The sequence below is a fragment of the Monodelphis domestica genome, chromosome 2 (assembly GCF_027887165.1).
Source record: "Monodelphis domestica isolate mMonDom1 chromosome 2, mMonDom1.pri, whole genome shotgun sequence".
NCBI classification, from domain to species: domain Eukaryota; kingdom Metazoa; phylum Chordata; class Mammalia; order Didelphimorphia; family Didelphidae; genus Monodelphis; species Monodelphis domestica.
In genome coordinates this window covers 210,837,777-210,861,030 of record NC_077228.1, presented here as the reverse complement: position 1 = coordinate 210,861,030, position 23,254 = coordinate 210,837,777, and the positions used below count along the sequence as shown (strand labels likewise).

The 23,254-nt window shown below is 44.7% G+C and overlaps 1 protein-coding gene and 1 long non-coding RNA gene across 3 annotated transcripts; one reads left to right on the top strand and one right to left on the bottom strand.

Moving 5' to 3' along the window:
* CYGB (cytoglobin) lies at window positions 1-13,711 on the bottom strand. Its single transcript, XM_001377071.3, has 4 exons — window positions 13,569-13,711; window positions 5,478-5,709; window positions 4,565-4,728; window positions 1-1,595 (listed from the first exon to the last, which is right to left on the bottom strand). Exons 1-4 carry the CDS (start codon window positions 13,709-13,711, stop codon window positions 1,562-1,564), a joined length of 573 nt encoding a protein of 190 aa, XP_001377108.2. The 3' UTR covers window positions 1-1,561.
* LOC130457247 (uncharacterized) lies at window positions 12,316-22,485 on the top strand. 2 transcript variants are annotated; one of them, XR_008916406.1, is made up of 3 exons: window positions 12,316-12,459; window positions 13,516-13,784; window positions 21,740-22,485. It is a non-coding gene; the product is annotated as an uncharacterized LOC130457247 (long non-coding RNA). The 2 variants fall into 2 exon arrangements; XR_008916407.1 differs by lacking the exon at window positions 12,316-12,459 and adding an exon at window positions 12,686-13,031.
* Window positions 22,486-23,254: the final 769 nt, after the last annotated feature.

The window sequence follows — 23,254 nt, the reverse complement described above, 5'->3', positions numbered from 1 at the left end:
TCAGCAAGAACATCTCTGTTTAATGATACAGTTGGGTCTGGTTACAAACATCAGAAACCTACAAAAGGACAGGCAGTTACAGGAGTGGTCACAGGAGGCTGGGACACAGGTATAGCAGCCACAGTAGCAAGGTTTCCTTGGGGGATACGAATTACTAGGGGGAGACACAGGGAGGTTGGAGCCCAAGGCAAGGCTAGCCTAGGAAGACAGACAGTCATAAAACCTTAGACTGGGAAGGGATATTGGATCACCTCATCACAAGGGGTTTCTGGGGAGAGGGCGAGAGGTTCACTCAGGCTTCTCTTCTCCTTGGCTGAACTTCAGATCTAAAGGAAAGTTCTAAGAATATATATGGAAAGAAATCCATCCATTTCAGCTGTCCCCATATTCTCCTCTCATATAGGAATAGGATATTTTGGTTGCTGGAACTTGTGATGGCTAGCCCACTTGAGGTTACCTTCAAACACACTTTCACTGTGGTTTGGTTCTGTTGGAAATGGGAGATAGGCTGGGATAGAAATTCTGGGTCTTTCCCCCAATGCCATCTTCCTGCCTTCCAATACTTGGGTAACTAAATTCCCAGGACTCACCCAGGTGGCCCCCTATTTTGGATAGGGTGGCCTCATCACCGTCCTGAGCCTCTCAAGGCTGATCATAAGCAAAATCATTGACCCAACTTGACTTGAAAGGAAAGTCAATGAGTTGCCAAGCCCTTTTTTTGGAGAGTTTTGTTTCTGCATGAAGGTGCAAAGAAAGGAGATGGAGATCAAGTTCAGGGCAGGCTGTCTGCTTCCCCTTCAGCATGAAGATGGGGCTGCTTCTTACCTCACTTTTTCCATCTCTGAAATGGGCTTGAGTTCATCTCACATTCTCAAGGGTAATGGACCCTATAGGCTCTTCCGTGCTAACGCAGGTCCCCCTCATCTATGGAACCCTTATTTCTAGCTGTCTCCTTCCCCTGAGCCTGGTCATGAACCTCTCCCCTCAGGACATAGATGGACAGAAAAAACAAACAGGGGCTTTTAGTATGTGCCCCTGGGCCCAAGGGCCTGCAGCTGCAGGTACAGGTTATATATAAATATATATAATGTATATATATATACTGTATATATAATATATTTTGATATGCAGTAGATGTGCGTGTATGATACTATAGATATGTTACGTTGAGACCTGCATGCTGGTCAGGCAGATAGAAACAGTGGCTGGTTTATTCTTGGAGAGAGTAACAAACCCTGCCCCGCCTGTCCGCCAGCCCCTCAGCCTGGTCTCTCTAACAGTGGATAGAAAAGCTACAAATAGTGGGCCCAGCTCTGTAGGGAGGTCCCCTACACCCCTCAGTAGCCCTCACCAGTAGGCCCCGGGCTGGACTCAGCATCCAGAGTGCCAGGGCCACCTCCCAGCAGCTCTAGGGTAGCCAGAGTGGTAGCCTTACTCTCTGGAGATGATTTTGATTCTTCCAGCTTCCTCAGCACCCAGGTACGAAGGAACAAGTTGGTCTTTGGAGCTTGGCCTTCTGCTCAAGGTGCTGCCAGGGAGTGGGAAAGGAGGGAGTGGGACACTAGGACCGAGAAGAAGGCAGCGTGGCCTGTGGACTGTGGATAAGATAAGAGAGAGAGATGGCAAAGTTAGACCCTTTATTTATTTATTTTTAACCCTTACCTTCTACCTTGGAATCAATACTGTGTATTGGTTCCAAGGCAGAAGAGTGGTAAGGGCTAGGCAATGGGGGTCAAGTGACTTGCCCAGGGTCACACAGCTGGGAAGTGTCTGAGGCCAGATTTGAACCCAGGACCTCCCATCTCTAGGCCTGACTCTCAATCCACTGAGCCACCCAGCTGCCCCTCCCATCGTCCCTTTATCAAGTTCTACTTCTACACATAAATGTATACATACATATGTATACATATATTCTTTCTTAATGTACAGAAGCATATACACATCAGTACACTTATAGGTCCCATGCCCACATAATCTTAGTATGTACTTGGCATTTCTCACCCACATATTTAAACACCTAACATATGGATTGACTGTTCCAGGAATGAGGCATTCCATCTCTTGGCTCCAGGCATTCTCTCTGGCTGTCCTTCATGCCTGGCATGCTCTTCCTCCTCTTCTGTGACTATTGACCTCCCTGGCTACCTTTAAAATCCCAACTACAATTCTACCTCCTACAAGAGACTTTCCCCAACCCCACTTAATTCTATCGCCTTCCCTCTGTTAATTATTTCCTATCCATCCTGCATATAGTTTGTTTCATATATATTGTTTGCATGTTGTTTCCTTCTTTAGACTGTAAGCTCTTTGAGGGCTTTTTGTGTCTCCAGAGCTTGGCACTGTGAGTGGTACACAGTAGGTGCCTAAAAAATGTTTATGGTTGATTGATTGGTTACCATAAATACAGACCACTCAAGAAAGATTGGTGTCTCACCTAATACTGCTTGTTTTTTGACAGAAAGTGGGAAGAATTGCTCTGTATTCTCTCCAATTATCTGTTGATTTGCTGGTTCCTAAGCCCCATCCCAACATTTTAAGAACATCAGGCCTCTGAACTTGGGCCTCTGAGGGAGTCTGGGGTTCTGACCTGTCGACACAAACATCCAGTCTTCCAGAAGTTGGGCAGTTTGACAGGTTAGGTTATTCTTTGACCCTTACAGCCCTGATCAACTAGTTTAGGAGACTGAGGAGGAAGAACAGAGTATACGGCTTCTAGCTTCCCAAAATCTTTTTGTCCATAAAACTGATGCATTCAAGTTTGAGCTGGGAGAGGGGAGCCTTGGGGAGGTTAGGATGGTGAGCAGCTGTGGGAGAGAGGCTCTCTGGACAATTCTCACCTACTTCCTTTCTCTCTCCTGTTCAGAAGTGGAGTTGGGGGAAGGAGGATTTTTGCTCTCCAAAATATTTCTCAGATTGTTTGGAGTTTGGCAAAACAGGAGCCCCTTGGGATGACTGGGGTGAAGGGAGGAGAGGACACAGGGTGTTAGGAAAATGTCCTCCATATGTTTCTGATTCACTGGTACTGCACAACAGACTGTTTAGCCAGCTCTGGCTGTGGTGTCCAAAAGCTCTCTCCAGGCTCCTGTAAAAGCCTTTTCTTTGGAAGCAGGAAGTCTCATATCCTCGCTGTAAACAAACTCTGCTGCCTGGAGATCCTGCATGAGGATAGAGTCAACTGGAGAGCAAGCCCCAATCTGCTCCAAATGACCTTTTGGAGGGGGGGTCTTCAATCCCTTCCTCTTCCTCCTGCTGCAGCAACTATTCTTGCCTCAGGGCAGTCCCTATTTTTCCCCAAACCAGGTAAAAATATCCTTCTTGCTTTCCCATTTTCCCCAGGAGGCTGAAGGACAAGGGCCAGATGTGCACATCTGCAATCTGCAATCTGCTCTGCTATGACTGAGTCCAGGTTCCAGCAGATTCCACTCCAGGAATGGTGTCAGAAAGAAGAGGGGGAGGGAAGAGAAAAAAATTCACTGCAGTCTCTCATTCAGTCAGAGACAGGAAGGCTGGGAGATGGGGGTCAGAAGGCTTGGACTCTGAATTTGGACCCCAGGGACCTCCCTGGAAGCCGAGTCAGGGAGGAAACTTATGGAGCAGGAGTCTAGCAGGCTCCCCACAACGGTGGAAAGCAGGGGGAGGAGAAACTGTGTTTTCCATGGGAAACGCCTGGGAATGTTTCCCCAAAATGTGTATCTTGAGTTGTTGGCTGACCCCTGGCTAGCTCTCTCCCTGCCTCCACTTTCTCCTGTTCATTCTTTCTCCCCTCCCCTCAGCTCCCAGGGTCAGCCTTTCTCACCAGGGCCTCTCTTGCTCCCCCCCCCCCAGTCTCCACACTGTCCCCTAGGGTCACGATGGCCAACTCTGGAAAGGAGACACCCTCACAGTAGACCAGCGGCCTCCTCTAACCATGGGGACTTTAACCTCTGCAGAGAGGGGCTGCCTGGTGGATGTGGTGACAAATTGTGGATGTGGATGCATTTCTGTGTAAACTGGGAAATACATACATGTGCTTGTGCGGGTCTGTGTGCCTGTGTGGTCTTCACATGATTTTACTGGCTTCAGCCCATGTCAAAGCAGAAGTTAGGAGTACTAAATTAAAAAACATCCCCATGTGATTCTGGGGAGGACACCGCCTCTGCTGGCGTGGTCTGAACTGGCTCCCTTCCTGCTGGGATCCAAATGGCATCCCTAGCCTTTGGCTGTCCACAGCCTCGGTGAGGTTCTCTGCTCCTTAGGGAAAGAGGTCTCTAGTCTGGGGATCTCTCTGAGGGGCGCACACGCCTCACTGGAGCCCCAGTGTAAGGGGGAGAGCCTGGGAAACAGGGCTAATGAATTAGAATGACAAAAATGGGGAAAAACACCATCCCAGGTCTTCCTTTCCTCCTAGGAAACCAACCAAATTCCCAATCCTATTGCCTTGAAACTATTTTCTTAACTTTGCCCATGCCTTTGTCAGAGCTGGGGGAAACTTGGAACCCGAAGAGACCTCCAGCCAGTAGAAGACAAGAATGTGGGGGGTGGGGGGGGGTGGTCACTCTGCCCACACTCTCGCCCGCCTGCTCACATGTTGGTGGTGGGGAGCTGCTGCACCCAGCCCACTTCCTTGTAGGCGGCAGTCACTTGGCTGTAGATGATGCTACGCAACTTGGACCAGGCTCTCTGCGTCTCAGATGGGAAGTCATTAGCACACTCCTCAGCGACCACCTCCAGAATGACTCCAGAGAGGATCTGGGGATTGAGGAAGGAAGGGTGGGAGTGAACAACTGTCTCCCCTCATTCCCCAGAGTACCTAGCCCACTCTTCTGTCCCACACTGAATACAGCTCTAAGCCCCTGAGCCAAAAGGATGCCTTTCCAGCCCCAGGGTGAAGACGCCATCGGACACAATGCTCAGGAAAACTCAAAGCAGTGGGAGAAGCGGAGTGGCATACAGGAAATGATAGTCTTGGATCCAGAAGACCTGTATTTGAGTCTCACCATGTATTCGTGAACCTCTTTGAATCTCAGTTTTCCCATCTAAAAAATGAGGGATTAGATGGGTCTCCAAGGTCTTTCCTAACTCGAATAGGCTAGGATCCCATGGTTCTGGGAAGACTGTGAGGCTGCCACCCATGGGAATGGGATGAAGAGTCCTGGCCTTCAATCTCGGTACACTTTGTTTCTCCAAGGGACTTTACTTGGCCCAGAACTGGCTTTCTTCCTCTCTCTTAATGTCCAGAAGAACTGGCCCTCCTGCCTTCCACCCAAGGGTCAGGAGATACAGAATCTCGGCCACCCAACGAGTGGCTTCGCTATGGACAGGAGAAGGGTGGAAGTCCAGGGTAATGATAACTACCCTCTCCCACCACCCTGAGATTCCTCCTGTGGGTTTAGAGAGGCTCTAGGCAGCCCTGGTTTGCAGGATCCTGGGCACACTGACTCTAGGACTGCCTTGGGTAGCAATAGCTTCCCGGTGCCTATCTGAAGATTGGGACATACCTTGAAATAGACGGGCTCCACCTTGTGCTTTAAAGCATGGGCTTTGCCCACCAGTGCCAACACAGAGGACACCTTGTCAGGGTCATGCAGATTTTCCACCACAGTGTTGAGGGCACCCATGACTCGACAGGCATGCTTGCGCAATTGGGGGCTTCGCTCCATCTCCAATGGCTCTTCCAAGTGCTGGAATTGACTAAAATACTGTTTGGCCGAAGGAAAGTTCACAAAGAACCTGGAGAGAGGAGAAAGGGCACAGTAGTCAGTAGGAGTGAGAAAGAGAGAGAGTAGTAGGCTTAGCTTAAGAGTCATGCCATTTTTCCCCAAAGCTAGAATTTCCACCACATTCAGTAGCCTAAACTGTCCCCTTAAAGAGGGAAGGAGAGGAGGGTAAAGGGCATTACTCTTCTTTTTCTTTTTTTTTAACCCTTACCTTCTTTCTATATTGGTTCTAAGGCAGAAGAGAGGTAAGAGCTAGGCAATGGGGGTCAAGTGACTTGCCCAGGATCACATAGCTAGGAAGTGTCTGAGGCCAGATTTTAACTCAAGACCTCCCCTCTCTGGGCCTGGATCTCAATCCACTGAGCCACCCAGTTGCCCCCCCCGCTTCTGTCTTTGAATCAATGCTAAGTATTGACTACAAAACAGAAGAGTGCTAAGGGCTAGGCAACAGGGGTTAAGTGACTCGCCCAGGGTCACATAGCTAGGAAGTGTCTGAGGCCAGATTGGGCTTAGCTCTCAAATCTACTGAGCCACCTAGCTACCTCCAAGGGCATTCCTCTAATAGTTCCTACCTATGGGATGCAAAAAGTGTTCCTTTCAGTTTTGCATCTTGCACAGTACCTGGTAGATAGTAAATAAATATTGATTGATTGGTGGCCTGCTTCTCACTATCTCACAGAGGAAAATGATTTGAATTCTTCAAGAGAAGAACCCTTCATCACGGTCCTCTGCAATTTTTCCTAGTTAATCTCTTCTTGCAACTAAATTGTGAACTCCATGATGGGCAAGGACCTTAATTCTTACCTGAACTTCTTAATCTAACCTAGAACCTAGCAAAGTGTTCTGTAGGCCATAAGCACAGAATAAATATTGGCTGATTATTCCCCAGACATATATGCTTAACTTTAACTATTATTATATTCATCCTGGCCTTTCTGCTTTGCTTCAGCTTGGTTTTCTACAGTCCCTACTCACAATGCCCTTCCTTTTCTTCTGATTCATTCTTCATAGCCCATTTTAAGCCCACAATAGCTATTATCTTCATTATCTTCAATATATTATTATATTATCACAAATTGGAAATTCCCTAATGGGCAGGCATCTTCCTGAGCCCAGTCTCTGTCCTCTCCAATACATCCTATAACTTTTAATTTTCCAGGAATACTCCCTTCCATGCACCATACCCAGCTCAAAAAAACCCATAACAGCTTGAATGGCTCTTTACTGCTGCCTATGGAATATTGTACAAATATATTAGCTGGATACGCAAAGTCTTCTACAGTCTTGCATCTACTTATCCTATGACCTACTCTTGAAAAAATAAACTCTTGCCTTCTGTCTTAGAATCAATACTAAGTATGAGTTCTAAGGCGGGAGGGCTTGAAACCTGGGACTCTGGTCTCCAGCCCCCCTCCTACATCCTTTTTTCCCATTACCCTCTTTCCCAAGTCTTCCACTCAAAACAAATGGGTCTACTTATTATTCCTCTAATTGGATACATCACATGCCTGCCTCTTTGAATTTCTTTGCCCAAAATGCCTTTGCTACTTTTCTCTCCTTGTTTTGCCCTTCAATGCCCTCTTCCATGAAGCCTTCACCAAATGCATCTACCCATAAGAATCATCTGTCCCACTTATTGGATAGTTACCATTTGCTACCTTGTATTGTTTCTTATCATGAATGTGTCCATGCTCCTTAATTACACTGTAAATTCTTTGACAGCAAGATCAGTGTCTTTTATTTCTTGGTACCCTTAGTATCTAGCAGCGAAAGCCCCACTGATCAGATAATTGCAAATATTTTTTACAATGATACACATTCCAGGGGGCAGCTAAGTGGCTCAGTGGATTGAAAGGTCTTGGGTTCAAATTTGGCCTTAGATATTTCCTAGCAGTGTGACCCTGGGCAAGTCACTTAACCCCCATTGCCCAGCCCTTACCACTCTTCTGCCTTGGAACCAATAAATAGTATTGATTCCAAGATGGAAGGTGAGGGTTTAAAAAACAACAACAACAACATACAAACCAATGATACACATTCCAGTAATTTCAACTCTTTATATCTTTGGTGTTTAATTTTTTTGTTTACATGTTACATCCTTCCTACTTTCTCCCTTTAATAGAAATTTTTTGAGGGCCTAAACCATTTTTTTTGTCTTTTCATGCCTGCAGGGTATTAGTACAGGGCCTGGCACATAGTAGGTGCTTAAATACTTACTGAATTTCTAATATGAGTCCTTAATGAATACTGTTTAAAATTATGTGATGAAGGTTATAAAGAATATCTTTTGGCAGCTGTATCATTATTAGACTTATTTCCTCTGGTGAGCAGATAAAAGGCAACTTTCTTTGTAGTGGCAAAGAACTGGAAACTGAGGGGTTACCCATCAATTGGGGAATGGCTGAACAAGTTGTGGTATATGATTGTGATGGAATATTACTGCTCCATAAGAAATGACAAACAAGTTAATTAAAAAAAACAATGTAGAAAGACCTATGAAGTAATGAAGAGTAAAACAAGCAGAACCAAGAGCAACAGAAATATCGTCTGATGAATGACTTGTATATGTCCACCTCTAGAGAAAGAACTGATAAATAGAAATAGGCAAGATAGTTTTATATATGCATACATCTTTTTGTCAAATTATGTCTTCTCTAATGAGAGGAGGAGAAGGAGGGGGTAACCTAAGTATCTTAATGGGACCAATAAATGAATAAATTTAAATTAAAAAAAAGAAAATTAGGTGATGGCATGAATAGAAGGAGAAGGCACAAATGAGTTGTTGCAATCCATACCAAGGCAAGGGATTAAAGTGATTATTGAATTAAGTCTCTAGAAATTCTAGCTAGTATACAAAGACAAATTTTGTTAATTTAGCCTTTAGTTAAATGATAATATCTCTTAACTTCTCTCATCTTTAGTAGGAAATAAAACTGGTAATGGATGCAAAGCTTTCTCTTCTTGCCTCGTAAAGATGATTCTGCATCTGGGATCTCCTGTTTTGTGTGTTAGGGGAGAAGGGACACAGGAAAAAGAAGCAACGTGTAAACAGAAAATGAATACTTAATATATAAAAAGTAATTTCTAGTAATAAATTGAATGAATGTAACTAATAATTAACATAGCTAATAAATACTGAGCCTCTTCTCAAAGAATTTACCATCTAATTGGAGGGAAAAGATACATTCTTAGTAGTAAGCAATATAATACAAAATAGCAGAGAAAGAGTGCCATATATGAGTTAGGACCAAGGAAAGCATAAAATAGGCCAAAAGAATTGGTCTGAAGGGTAGAGTCGGGCTTTGTTTTGTTTTGGGAGTGAGCATGGTTTTAGCAGGGACAGGATTTGCTGCTAACTCTGGACAAATCGATTCAAAATTTTCTTTTCGAATTGCTTTTCTCCACCCTTTAAAACCCTTACCTTCCTTCTTGGAATCAACGAGAAGAATTGGTTCCAAGGCAGAAGAGTGGTAAGGGCTAGGTAAGTGGAGTTAAATGAGGTTAAGTGGAGTTAAGTCATACAAATAAGAAGTATCTGAGATCACATTTGAATCCAGAACCTCCCATCTCTAGACCTGGCTCTCAATCCTCTGAGCCACCAAGCTGCCCCTCAAAGCACTTTTTTTCTTTTTTTTACATTGTTAGGGGGTGCAGTTGATAGAGCACTAGGACTAGAGTCAGGAAGATCTGAGTTCAAATTTAGTCTCAGAAGCTTACTAGCTAAATAACACTGAATAACTAATATAAACCATTTGCCTCAGTTTCCTCATCTGTACAATGAGTTGGAGAAAAAGTAAAACCACTTTAGTATCTTTCCCCCAAAAATCCCAAAGGATGCCACAAAGAATCAGACATGACTGAAAAACTACTGAACTACAAAAAATGGAGAATAGTTCTTATCTCAAAGGTATGTAGTGAGGACAAATAAGATCGCTATGAAAATGCCTTGAATACATCAGCAGAATCTTCATTTGGACTAGATAGGATCCCAGTTGTTGTTTTTTTAAAATAATAACAATGATCATATATCACAATGATTATTATTATTACTAGATTATAATTACCAGAGCCTTGGCTAAATGTCTCAGGGACTTGTCCTTCAGGGAGACTATCCTGGCCAAACACACCTCTGTCCTAGTTCTCAGTGCCCCTCCAGGTGTCCCTCCACCAACTAATGTCCCCTCATCCTTGTGAACAGAAGAAGCTAGCACAAATAGGTCCACCAGAGCTGTCATCTCCCTGAGACAGCTGGGCCTCCCAAGAGAGCCCAAAATAGGTTTCTCTGAATGTGAGGGGGAAGGTGTCAGAGTTACAACCCAGAGGGGAGCCTCTGAATAGCACTGGGTGTTCCCTTACTGTTTTGCCTGTAGAGTGTGTAGAACCCTGACTTGGGGGAAAGATAATCTCAATGTACAGCTCTTATCTATAACCCCCTTAATTGTAGAAATGGAAAACTCATGTTCTCTCCTATTGTACCTCACACCATAACCGATTATAATGAAAGCTGAGGGTTGAGGGAAGAGTTAATGCTCCTCTCCCATTCAAGAGACACTGGCTGAAGGAGCAGCTGGATGGCTCGGTGGATTCTGAGCCAGATCTAGAGAGAAGAGGTCCTGGGTTCAAATGTGGCCTCAGATACTTCTTAGTCATGTGACTCTAGGCAAGTTATTTAACCCCCATTGCCTAGCTTTTACCACTCTTCTGCTTTGGGACTAATGCACAGTATTGATTCTAAGATGGAAGGTAAGGGTTTTTAAAAAGAAAAAAAGGCACTGGCTAGGAAAACATCAGAGGGTAGTGAATGTGGAGAGAAGGGACTTTTGTCTGAATTTTCTCTATTTGAGGAGCAGTAACTTTCATGAGTTCTAAGGAGTTATATTTCTGACCCCAATCTTTTAGGGGTGTGCCTGAAGTAGAAAGATAGAAGTGCTTGGCGGTTAACCTTAGACAGGTTTATAAGAAATATCAGATAGATTTTATCTCTAGCTAGTAGTCCCAGGTGATTCAACTTTTGACATATTCAACTCAGACAAAGGGATTCCAGATTGTGAAGCCAAGGAATAGGATAGCTGGTTGGGAAACAGGGGAAATGATGTCATGAAACAGAAGACTAGGTCAAAGAAATTTGTAGCTCATCCAATTTCTCCCTGGATCTGGGACTGCTTGGCTCCCTTTAGCATAGCTTTCTATAATTTTGAACTTTACTGGGTTTTGTCCTGTGGAATAGCTAACGTTTGTTTCCAGCTAGATGGCATGGTAGACTTGGAGTCAGGATGCCCTGCCTTCAAATCTTGCCTCAGAAGTTTAGTAGCCATGGAACCCAAGGTACATCACTTCTCTCTTGGTCCAAGTTTCCTCATCTTTAAAATAGTGATAATAATAACCACTGAACAAAGCAGCTTATGAGTTCCAATAAGATAATATATGTAAAATGCCACTTGGTAGGTATTAACTATTAGCTATGTCTTACCTTTACCCTCTGTTCTCCCACATTCCTTGAAGCAAAAAGATCTCTCTCCTCTATAGAGCCCCATATCAAGGATGTGGCTGACACCCCAATAAACCAAGGACTCCCACTCTAGGGCTTTGAACATCAATGCAGGTCACTGTCTCATGTGTTCAGACCAGTTCTGGAGACCCATCCAATTGAACAAAAGCCATTAGAATTAGATGTCTCACAACATCTAGTTATCTAACACATACTTTTGTTGAAAGGAAGGAAGAAAATATATTTACTAAGCACCTTGTAAGTGTCAATCATTGTGCTAAGAATTTTTATAAATAATGGTATCTCAAACTTTGGGGGTTTTTTTGGTGGGTTTTGTTTTTTTAGCAATAAAGAAGTATGGGCTAAGAATGCAAAAAAAAATTTTGGTATCCTATTTGATCCTTATACCAGCTCTAAGAGATGGGTATTATCATTATTCCTATCTTACAGTTGAGAAAACTGAGGTTAACAGAAGTCAAGTGTCTTGCCCAAGGTCACATGACTAGTAAATGTCTGGGACCAGATTTGAACTCAGGTATTCCTGACTCCAGATTCTAGCCACTGTACTACTCAGATGCCTAATTATTGTCTTCATTATCTATGGAACTGTTACTTTCAACTCCAGAACGGGGATTAAGAACTTTACAAGGAATGGAAGCTAAAGAGAAGAGAGGAAAGAACTGGATTTGTTTGTTGGTTTGATTTTTGAGTCTTGGAATGCCTGGATATGGTTCTACTATCAAGACTAGGTTTCATTCTTTTTCCCCCTTCACTGCTCTCTCTCTCCCCTTTCTGAGGTGATTCAGTCTCCTCCTTAAGGTGATGACTGATATTCCAAACTCTTGTTCTCCCATTAGCTTCAGCCATACGTTGCCAAATTGTGGGCAAGTATGTGAACATGTGATAAGAACAAAGTTTTGGGTATACGATCTAGGGCATATAGATATGGATTAAAGGTTCTTTGTGTAGGTCTATGTCCATGAATATCTGCTTCTGTGAAAGTCTGTAGGTCCACTGTGCCTGAATTTGTTCCTCTGTGGTTTCTGGGTTGGGCTTAAAGCTCCCTCCACAGTTTTTCCTTCCTCTGGTGGCCTCCTCTAATTTTATCAGGAGAGTTCTTTTTCCCTCTTACCCAGAAATCTAAGTTGGTTCCAGGGCACTTTGCTTAGTAGCTGAGTCTATACCAGGGAACAGCTTGTATGTGTTGGTGAAAGGATTGAAATCTGAGCATGTGGTGGTGTCTGTCACCCCATGTGTGGATCTAGGGGACCCTAGGTATGTAAGAGCAATACTATATCTGTGAATGTTTGGGAGTATCACTTGGGTAAGTGTGTGGGTTGTGTAACCAGATAATAGACCCCAGCCCAAAGGGTGGGGTTGTGTGTCCTTTTGGAGGGTGAGTTCCTTCCTTCCTTCCTTCCTTCCTTCCTTCCTTCCTTCCTTCCTTCCTTCCTTCCTTCCTTCCTTCCTTCCCACCCACCCCCTTTCTCTCTCTTTCTTTTGCTCTCTCTTTCTGGAGGAGGTGGACAGAAAGGAGAAGGATGACAGGGAATTTCTTCCTGAGGCTCCTTCCCTACTCTGAAAAACCTGCCTGAAACTGTAGCTGTATTTTGTGTGCCACCAGAAAGGTCATATTTTTCAGTTGGTTTTGCTCATTTGGTATAAGAATGTTAGAACTCGGATTCAGAGACTAGAAGAGAAAAGGCTTTGGAGCAGGGTATGTATTAGGGTATTGGAAGGAAATCAGGGTCACTAGGCAGGGATACTAGACCTGAATCAGAATTGAACATGCCCTGCGAACTATTCTCCTAATCTTTGTTCACTTCAATCAAGTGGTTTTTGACCAGGTAGGAGATGTAAACTCCTTGTTTTTTTTTTCCCCTCCATGATCCTCAGCTTTTCCATTTCTAAATGGAGAGAGCATAACCTTTGTCCCCATTTGAGGTGGGGCAAAATTAGGACTTATTAAATCATTGCTGGAATACTGAGTGTGGTAATGAGGGAAGGAAAAGGGTAAGGTGGGGGAGGGGGGAACACGGTTTTGCCATGGAGGTTCACTTGCAAAGGTCTGGGTGGAGAGAGTTCTGAAAAAAGAGGTGGGATGCCGAGCTGGCCCCTTCCCCACGGCATTCTTGTCCCTTTCCTCGCTGCTCCCCAACCCAAGGGAAACCCCCATGCCCTAGAGTCTGTGGTTCATCTCCCGGGCTTAGTCCTCCCCACCTAGTAGCCCACTGGAGGCCACGACCCCCTTCCTCTAACTGCGTTGGGATGATGGGAGCCAGAAGCTGACCCCTGCGATCTGCCCATCAAAGGTTTTTCTTGATACTCTAGGTTGGAGTAAAGGTAGCCGCCGGGCTGGTATCGGGGCCCGGAATGACACTCACCTCACCAGGATGGCCACCCCCACGTCCTCGCAGTTGGCATATAGCCGGGCCCACGTATCCTGAACCGCCTTCCTCTCGGTCTCGGACAGCTCCTCGTTCCGCTCCCTCCGCTCTATCTCCATCTCACCCGGCACTTTCTCCATCAGCAGTAGGGATAGGGAAAGCGGCGGCACTGCTGCAAAGAGCGAAGACTCCCCCGGCCACCCGGGAACCGAGGTGCGTGCGCTGTGGCTGTGGCTGTAGCAGAGACAGTGTCAGTGTCCGTGTCCGTGTCACTCACACTCTCTCTCTCTCCTCTCTTTCTCTCTCTCTCTCTCTCTCTCTCTCTCTCTCTCTCTCTCTCTCTCTCTCTCTCTCTCTCTCTCTCTCTCTCTCTCTCTCTCTCCTCCTCTCTCTCTCTCTCTCTCTCTCTCTCTCTCTCTCTCTCTCTCTCTCTCTCTCTCTCTCTCTCTCTCTCTCTCTCTCTCTCTCTCTCTCTCTCTCTCTCTCTCTCTCTCCCTCTCCCTCTCTCTCTCCTCTCTTTCTCTCTCTCTCTCTCTCTCTCCCTCCCTCTCTCCCTCCCTCTCCTTGCGCGTATATGTATATGGAGCAGGGGGCGGGAAAGTAGGGTGGGTGGGGGGACCTCGGGGGCGGGGATGTGGTCTGCCCGGGTGGGAAAAAAATTTTTTTTTCCAGCACTACCAACCAGAGAAGTGAAGGGGCTGGAACTGGAACTGGGGAGGGCGAGATCTGACACTCCCAGCGGCCCAGAGTGTGCGTGTTGTGTGTAGGTGTGCGTTGATGTGTCTGGGTGTCACTCCGCGTGCCTTGTCAGTGGCTGTGTGTGTGTGTGCAAGCGCGCGCGAGCCTCGGTGTGTCTGTGCGCGTATCTTTCACTGCGTGGCGGAATCGGTGTGTGTGCTCGCGTGTGTGTGTGTGTGTGTGTGTGTGTGTACGCGTGTGCGCGCACGCCCTCGCGAGTTCGTGCGCGCGTCCCTCGCACCACGGGTGAACAGTCTCAAAGTCCAACATTCACCACTGGCATTTTCTGGCGCCTGCCTCCGCCCAGGGTTTGGAGGATTGGAGGCCCCTCCCGCGCTAGCAACCGCGCCGGGTCTGAGCTGCTGGACGGGCTCTCTCGCCTTCCTCCCCAATTTCTTCCCAGCAGGAAGATACCTCGGGCCGCCAAAACTCTCCCTCCCCACCCTCGCCCCCCGCCCCTCAGCCATCTGAGCTTTTATGACTCAGGGCTTTTCTCTGTCTCTTCACTGCCCTTTGGGTGGGTGGGTAGCTCGGTTGTTGCTGACGGGGTTGGGGCCAAACTCTGGTGAACAGAAGGCTCGGCTCCCAGCAGCGGGGATACAGCTCCCTTTCTCTTGCCCTAATCTCCCACCTCCCCGCAGTCTTTAGCCAACGCGTACACAGAGCGATGCTGATAAATTCCTGCTGGGCTCCTTTAGGAGACTGGGTTAGGGGAGACCGAAAAAAAGCAGAAACGTGGAAAAGCACCCAGAAAGAGGCCCTGTCTCTAGGCCCAGCTGCTGGGATAGAGCTAGGGGCAGAGGAAAGTCCTGTGGAAGTTGGAAGAGGGGTGTGTGTGTGTGTGTGTGTGTGTGTGAGAGAGAGAGAGAGAGAGAGAGACAGAGACAGAGACAGAGACAGAGACAGAGAGACAGAGACAGACACAGAGACAGAGACAGAGACAGAGACAGAGACAGAGAGAGAGAGAGAGAGAGAGAGAGAGAGAGAGAGAGGAAGAGAAGAGAAGAGAAGAGAAGAGAAGAGAAGAGAAGAGAAGAGAAGAGAAGAGAAGAGAAGAGAAGAGAAGAGAAGAGAAGAGAAGAGAAGAGAAGAGAAGAGAAGAGAAGAGAAGAGAAGAGAAGAGAGTTTCTGTCCTCAATCCAATTCAGTTAACAATTAGAGGCAGAGAAGTGAAACCTTTGGGAAAGAAAGATGAGCAAAACCTGAATAGAACAGGGAAAAGAATTAGGAGGAAGTTAGCTAATGTCCCCCCCTCCTCACCATCCCTCCATCTAGGAAGTATCCTTTAAGGAAGGAGGTCTAGCTCTGTGGTATCAATCTATTTCCAGCTACCTGGGTCGCTCCCACTCCCTGTTGGGTTTTTTTCAGCCACTTGTATCTCTTGTGGTCCCATTTGGAGTTTTCTTGACAAAGATTCTGGATTGACTTGACATCTTCTTTCTCAGCTCATTTTACAGAAGAGGAAACCAAAGCAAACAGGGTTAAATGATTTGTACAGAGTCACACAGCAAGTAAGTGCCTGAGGTCATATTTGAACTCAGGAAGATGAGTCTTGTAAATTGCAAAATCCCTCTCATCTGCTGCTAATTTTCTAGTCCCAGGGAGATTCATGGAAGAGCTTCTGTATCTGAGTTGGGTTTCCAATCCTAAATCCCCCTAAGGATCACACAGAAGAGAGGATTCAGATGAGATACTGCAGGAGACAGATTTCAGATCTATCCATATTGCTGAACTGGAGCTAAATGGTTCTTTCTTAATCTCCAAAGCATTCTAATCTCCAAGCCTCCATTTGGCAGAGGCTCAGCCCAAACACCAAGTCCAGAACCCTCATTCAAATCACCTTCAAGTCTCTAAGTGGTAATGAAATAAAGTGAGAAATAAAGCAGAAGAATGAAAAGGCATGGTAACAGAAAAATTCACTCATAACCTTAATACTTAGCCCTTTAGAAATCATAAAGCCTTTACTTATTTATTTACAGGGCCAAGAATCAGCTATCCCAAAACACGATATATTCAACAATACAGCAAACTATAATTTCCCTGGAAATAGCAGCAATATTTGATATCTGGGGTGGGGCTAATATCCAGTTCTCACATCTTCTTGTTGGTCACTTCTAGTCTTCTTCAAAATCTCTTTCCATCCTAGCCTTTTGGTTTAGACAGCTACAAAAGCTGGCCATTTGTTGTATGTTTGTCTCTACCTTTAGTCTTTGTCTCTCTACAGCACATTAAGCCCTTTGAATATATGCTGCTGTTCTAGGCACACAAAGGTCAGTAAGACAGGGCTACCATTTTTCCTCTTGCTGCTTATTTCACTGACTTTCCTCTCCCTTCACAGCACCAGATGAGATTTCTGAGCACTTCACTGTTAGAAAATGCAGTCTCACAGAGGTCTTCTGTTCCAATTAGTTCTTCTCTTCTCCCCAAAGGCACACAAAACAGAGAAACTGAGTCAGAGAATAAGTGTAGTGTGGGCTTCTACAAAGGTAGCTTGATTTAATGGAAATAAACCCAAGAGGATCTAGGCATATATCCTGGGTGTGCTGCTTTAGGTAAGACATAATCTCATTGAGCCTTAGCAGCTTCATCTGTGAAAAGGAAAAGGTTGGACCAACTGAGCTCCAAGGTCCCTTCCAGTCCCCAAATTTTATACCTGGGGTTCTTTTCCTTTCCTAATACCCAGAGCTTCAGTTATTATTCACTCAGTGTCCTGAGCTATGAACCTCTCTACCTTGCCTCCTGCTTTAGTACTGGGAAGCATCTTCTACTAAGGAGACTTGAAGAAACAGGATGAGACTAATTGTGTTGCTTTCCCACCCACTCCCCTTTCCACTTCCTCTTATCTCTCTTTCTCTCTCTGGCCCCTGGGTTTAATTTAGCTGTGTGAGGCCACCTAATGGTCCTAACATTTGTTGTCCCCTCTGTAGAGTAGGATTGCCATTCCTTCCTCCACCTCCCTTCTAAAAATACCTCCTTCAGATTAATCAGCCCCACCAAGGTCGATTTTGCTGACATAACTAATCAGCCTTATCCTACTAATCCAGTACTGGGAGCCTCAGTTCAGAGCATTACTGGACTAGCAGGAGACAACACGGCTTGGCCTGGCTCTATCCCCGTGGAGCCCCTTCCCACCTTTACTCTCCCACCCTTCTTCTGGGCTGGGAATGGGGGCAGTGGAGGCATGTGTACCACCTTCCTTGTGCTCAGCACCTTGATCATGCTCTGGCGGAGGCACTTCTGCAATCAGGTTCATCCGTAAGCAATGGGTACCTTTGAGGGACTGGGATGGAAGTTGAAGCCAAGGTGGGAGCTAGCTGGGAGGGAGACAGACTATTAGGGGGATACCTTTTTCCCTCTCTCTGTGTGAACGGAACTGTGGTCCTCATTCAAATCCCTATAAACACATAAGTCTAATAATACATGTATATATAACCCAGATCAAATTACTTACTATCACTGGGAGAGGGGAGGGAAGGGAGAGAGGGAGACAGTTTGGATCATATCATTTCAGAAGAGTATTTTGAAAATTGTTATTACATAAAATTGGGAAAATAAAGTATTACAAAAATAAAAATAAATATATAAGTCTGGGTGATGAGAATCCCTTCTGGGAGAATTTAAGGGCCTCTGACAATGGTTCTCACAGTCCAATTCCATACTGTGGGGGTGGGTTTGTAGGAAAGTAGAGGTAGAAAAGGAGACTCAATAAACCACCCTCCAATTTGCTCCCATTACCTCTTGTGACCTTGCCATCCCTCCACTCCCTCTGCTGACCCTAGGAAGGCGGATGGAACAGAGGAGACAGCTGCCAGCAGCTTAGACAAGGGACCAGGGATCTCTGGCAGGTGAGATTCAAATGGGGACATGGGAAGACTTTGTAAGGTGTTCAGTAGGAAGAAGGCTGTAAAGGAAGTTTTCTTTGAATATCTGTGGGAAAAGAGACAGCTTATGTTTCCTCTAGTTTCACATATACCCAAATTCATCCTAGCTGGTTGGTTGTTCAAATTTGGATTCTAACAGCTTTTCATTTTTCTCCCATTCCCCTTTACCCCAGTCCCCCTCCTCCCTACACTCCCGTCCCGTTTTGGAGAGAGGTTGTCCAAGCGTTTTTCATCATGCCTGCCTTGTCCCTCCTGGAGTAGCCCCTGTGCCCAAAACCCACTGTGACTGTGGAGGATAGCTGAGACCAAAGCCTTGCCTCCCTATCCTTCCCCATCCCCCTATATGCTAGCTAGCAGCTCGTATCTCTCTCTTGCCTGAACTCTCCAGAAGGATTCGATGTCATGTCCCCAATAGAAGGAGCTGGAGGAGTATGACATCATCAATGCTTAGTCCCATTGGCTGGGCAGCCCCTGTGGGTAGGACACCACCTCGTGTGGCCATCAGATGTTAACTCTTCCTTAGGCTGGGGCCACGTGTCCTACTGAGGACTGAATATTTCAGAAAACTTGATGACCCGACTCTATCCCTGCTCTGACTCTTGTCCTTCAGAGCATGGTGAAATAGTTCTTCTGGTCAAAAGGTTCCTATGCCCATGGATGAATATCAATTAATTACTCCATGCAAAGTGAACATCATGCAGAAAGGTGCTTTTTGTGCATAGAATGCCCTTAAGTGCCTTTTTATTAATTCACTCCTCACTTTATGATGCAAGGTCATTCTCTGTCTATGCCCCTTACATGCAGATATTAGGGCAATATTCCCAAAGTAGGGCTGTTCAGTCATAGCATCATAAGTTTAAAACTATAAGGAAACTTAGAAGTCATCTAGTTCTAGTTTGTCATTTTATGGATTTGGAAATCAAGACCCAGATTTGCCAAGGTCACATAGGGAATAATTGGCAGAGTCACAACTCAAACCCAGGTCCTAGAACACTGTGATTATAATGCCAGGTCAGCAGAGAGAGTTCTTAAGGCCTGACCCACTACTGTTCCCTTCCTTAATGATAAAGTTCCTATGTGCCAGGCACAAAACGTGGGTTATCCTACAGTCCCTAGGCATATATACCCCATTTCTCTGTGAGAATTTGTCCTTTGAGTGGTCAGTAAGGGCTCAGGAGTAGCTACGGCTTTTATCTGTGGGAATAACCCACCTCTCTTTGCAGTCAGACTGATGAATAGGTTGGTATAAGGATGTGCCCTCAATATATCCATCAAACATACAAGAGAGAAAATGCTATGGAGACTTCTGGCTTTGTAGTTAGAGGACATAGGCTTTGGTACTGGCTCTGCCACTTACTCTCTAAGACTATAGGCAAATCAGTTTCCTCATCTGTAAAATGAGGGAGTTGGACTTTGTGGTTAAGTCATTTTTTTTTGGTTGTTTCTGACTCTCTGTGACCCCATTTGGGATTTTCTTGGCAAAGATACTGGAGTGGTATGCCATTTCCTTCTCTAGCTCATTGTACAGAGGAGGAAAGTGAGGTAAACATGGTTAAGTGACTTATCCAGTCACATAGCTATAGTGTCAGTTTTGAACTCAGGAAGTCTTCCTGATTCCAGACCCAGCACTCTAATCAATGTGCCACCTAGCTGCCCTGGATGATCTCTAAGGTGCCTTCCAGTTCTAAATCTATACTATATGAACACAGCAAGCCACAAAAATCTATTCTTTTTCACCTCCTGTTTCTTCTCAGCTTCCCATTTTCCATTCAATGGTTCAATCTTTCAGCCAGAAAGTTCCAATGTGATTCAAAGCATCAAGTTCAAAGTTATGTGAATTCAAAGGAGTACCAAACCATTCATTGGTTCAACACACTATGAGTGTAGGACTGTTTTCGGCAGACTGTGTGGAAGACACAAAAAATGAATGAGTAAATGAAAACAACACTAAAATGCTGTCAAATTCAGATTGCAATGGCTGATCTTGGACCCAGGGAAAAGAGGAAGAAATGTAGTCCTCTCCCTTCTCAATAAGAGATGGGGAACTACAGAGGTGGGGAATATCTCATATGCTGTCTGAGGTGATGTCAAAGCTTTTTCTGATGAGTCTTTGTTACTAGGGAGTATTCCTTGGTGAAAGATACATATTGGAAAATCATTCTGATCTTAAAAAAAGATAAATAGTTGTTATCAAGAGAGGCATATGTAAATAAGGGCAAGGATTTGGTTTCAGATGACAGTTGTTTATCTGAAAATATTTTGAAATTCTATAATCTCAGAATTGGAAAGCATCTCAGAATCCATGTAGTACAATTCAGAATTGAACAAGAATTCATTCCATAATATTCCCAACTAATTATCATTTAGACTTTACTTAAAGACCCCTGGTTGGGAGTACTCACTACTTCCCCACATTTTAAAAAACAAAACAAAACAAAACAAAACAACCCTTGGTTTGTGTCTTAGAATCAATATAAGAATCTCTTAGAATTAATACAAGTATCAGTTTGAAGGCAGAAAGTGGTAACAGCTAGGCAACTGGGATTAAATCATTTAATTAAGTAAATTTGAACCCAGATCCTTTCCACTCCAGGCCCTACTCTCAATCCACTGAGTCACCTAAATGCCCCTTCCCTACACTTTTGGAGTCCCTTTTAGATAGCTCTCATACTTAGGACATTTATCCTTATGTGGACCCTAAATCTTCTTTTCAGTAACTCTTTCCCGTTAATTCTAGTTCTTCCCTCTAAGGCTAGGGCAGCTAGATGTTGCAGTGGATAGACTGCTGGGCTTAGAGTCAGGATTCTCATCTTCCTGAGTTCAAATCTAACCTCAGACACTTATTAGCTGTATAACCCTGGGCAAGTCACTTAACCCTGTTGGCCTCAGTTTCCTCCTATGTTAAATGAGTTGAAGAAAAAAAAAATAACAAAACACTCCAGAGTCTTTGCCAAGAAAACCCCAAACAGGGTCACAAAGAGTCAGACAGGACTGAAATAACTATACAGCAAAACCTCTAGAACTATGCAGAAAAGTCCAATGCCTTTTCAACATGACAGCTGGAAATCTTTGCTTTAAACACATAAATAATGCTTCCAACTGTGATTATATGCCTTGAGGCAAGGGGCCTCAGCTTTGATGGGATATGGAGCAGTATTTGTTAGAATGAGGAGGGGGGTCACGGTTGAGGGATAGTTTCAGAAATATAGCAGTCAAAGGCAGCTAGGTGGTTCAGTGGATTGAGAGTCAGGTCCAGAAATGGGAGATCCTGGGTTCAAATGTGACCTCAGGTACTTCTTGACTGTGTGACTCTGGGCAAGTCACTTAAGTCCCATTGCCTAACCCATACTGCTCTTCTGCCTTGGAACCAATACATAGTATTGATTCTAAGATGGACGGAAGGGCTTAAAAATAATTAATTAAACAAATAAGTAAATGAATGAATGAATGAATGAATGAATGAATGAATGAATGAATGAATGAATAAATAAATACAGCAGTGTCATACATAAGTTTGGAAACATTTACACTTTGATTTTTCCATTTCAGCTCAAGCCCTGGCTCTCCCTCTGCTTGAGGAGTCTGCTGCTTGTGGGAGAAGTAGTCAATCTTAAAGATGCACACCACTGGATGCATACTTTCTGTTGTTCTTTGCCCTTCATATGGACTACTTTTCATGAGCCCAGATGTTGGAAATGAGGAAACTGCTGAAATTCTCAAGTCTTTAGAACAGATTCCCTTTCCTCAGAAACTGTCAACAATTTGATAAGACAAGGTGGGAGCTACCCAGAGCTCTGTGGGGATTTCAGACCCAACCCTGAGGTCAAAGAATCAGTGTTGTTATCAGACAGAGTTGGAGGAGATAAGATCCCAGAGCATCCAAGCATCTTTGGGGTCTTCAACACCATGAGTATTATCCACTGAGTAAGTGAGGGTTGGGATTTATTTGGCCAAGGGTATTTATTTGTCTGCTTGAGAGCAATATTAAACCTCATTTTTCTGTCCAGAGTAGTGCTGATTACAATTTAACATGGTTGTCACTCACTTCAGATAGCATCTTCTCCCTCCAGTCCTCATAGCTCACTCTGACTTTAGCTGTTTTGCTAAGATGAACTGTGAGAAGAAATGCCTGAAGCATCTGTGACATGTTTGCCTGAAACTGAATGAGGACAGCTAACAAATACCTTTTCTGAGTGTAATCTGTCTAGGAATGTGAATGCTAAAAGGTGTATGTATTAGGGGAAGTGGATGATAAAAGGTGTGTGTGTTGGAAGCATAATATATTCTGTGAAGTATGTATGTCTGGATTTTTTTGAAACCCACACCTTGGAATCGATACTTTGAAACCCACACAATAAGGCAATGGGAGTTAAGTGACTTGCCCAGGATCACAAAGGGAAGAAGTGGTTGAAGTCATATTTGAACCCAGGATATTGATCCAGGTAGCTGATTCCTATATGTCTGCATTTATGCTGGAAGGAGAGAGAGAGAGAGAGAGAGAGAGAGAGAGAGAGAGAGAGAGAGAGAGAGAGAGAGAGAGAGAGAGAGAGAGAGACTCAGGAGATAAGAGGTTTGGATTGTTTTGATTTTTTGGTGCATTTTTGGTACATTTCTCATTTTGATTGGACAAATAGAAGATATGGGAAGGGGGAGAAGATACTTTGGGAGACAATTTTCTGACTGCTCAATAACTTCAGGGGGTTCTTTTGACCCCTCACCCCCCACCTAGCTGCTTTGCCATTTTTCTCTCTGTATAATCCATCATGACTCTGTATAGAGGTAAAAGTACATTTCTGTTTCTGCTTAGAGATTCAGACATGAGCCATCCTGGCAGCTGTTCCTGATTGTCTCCTAGTCATTAATCTTCAAAAGAATGCCAGCATATATTCCTGTCTCTCAATCTTGTTCCCTCCCCCACCACTGCCGCTGGCTGGGGTGGGAGTGTAAGCATCTTTACACTTTGCTCCTGTGGACCCTTTCTCCCCATTGCTGCTGTGTCCTTGTGGCTCATAAAAACGGAGGTAGAGACAGAAGAGTTGCTCCAGGCAGAACCCCTAGCTCAAG

Excerpts from the sequence above, each read along its gene's own strand:
- CYGB (XM_001377071.3), bottom strand. The coding sequence starts at position 13,711 with ATGGAGAAAGTGCCGGGTGAGATGGAGATAGAGCGGAGGGAGCGGAAC. Across the intron at positions 4,729-5,477 it reads TGGAGCCCGTCTATTTCAAG|ATCCTCTCTGGAGTCATTCT; the intron begins GTATGTCCCAAT and ends CTCAATCCCCAG. Across the intron at positions 1,596-4,564 it reads CAGCTCCCCACCACCAACAT|TCCACAGGCCACGCTGCCTT; the intron begins GTGAGCAGGCGG and ends TCTTATCCACAG.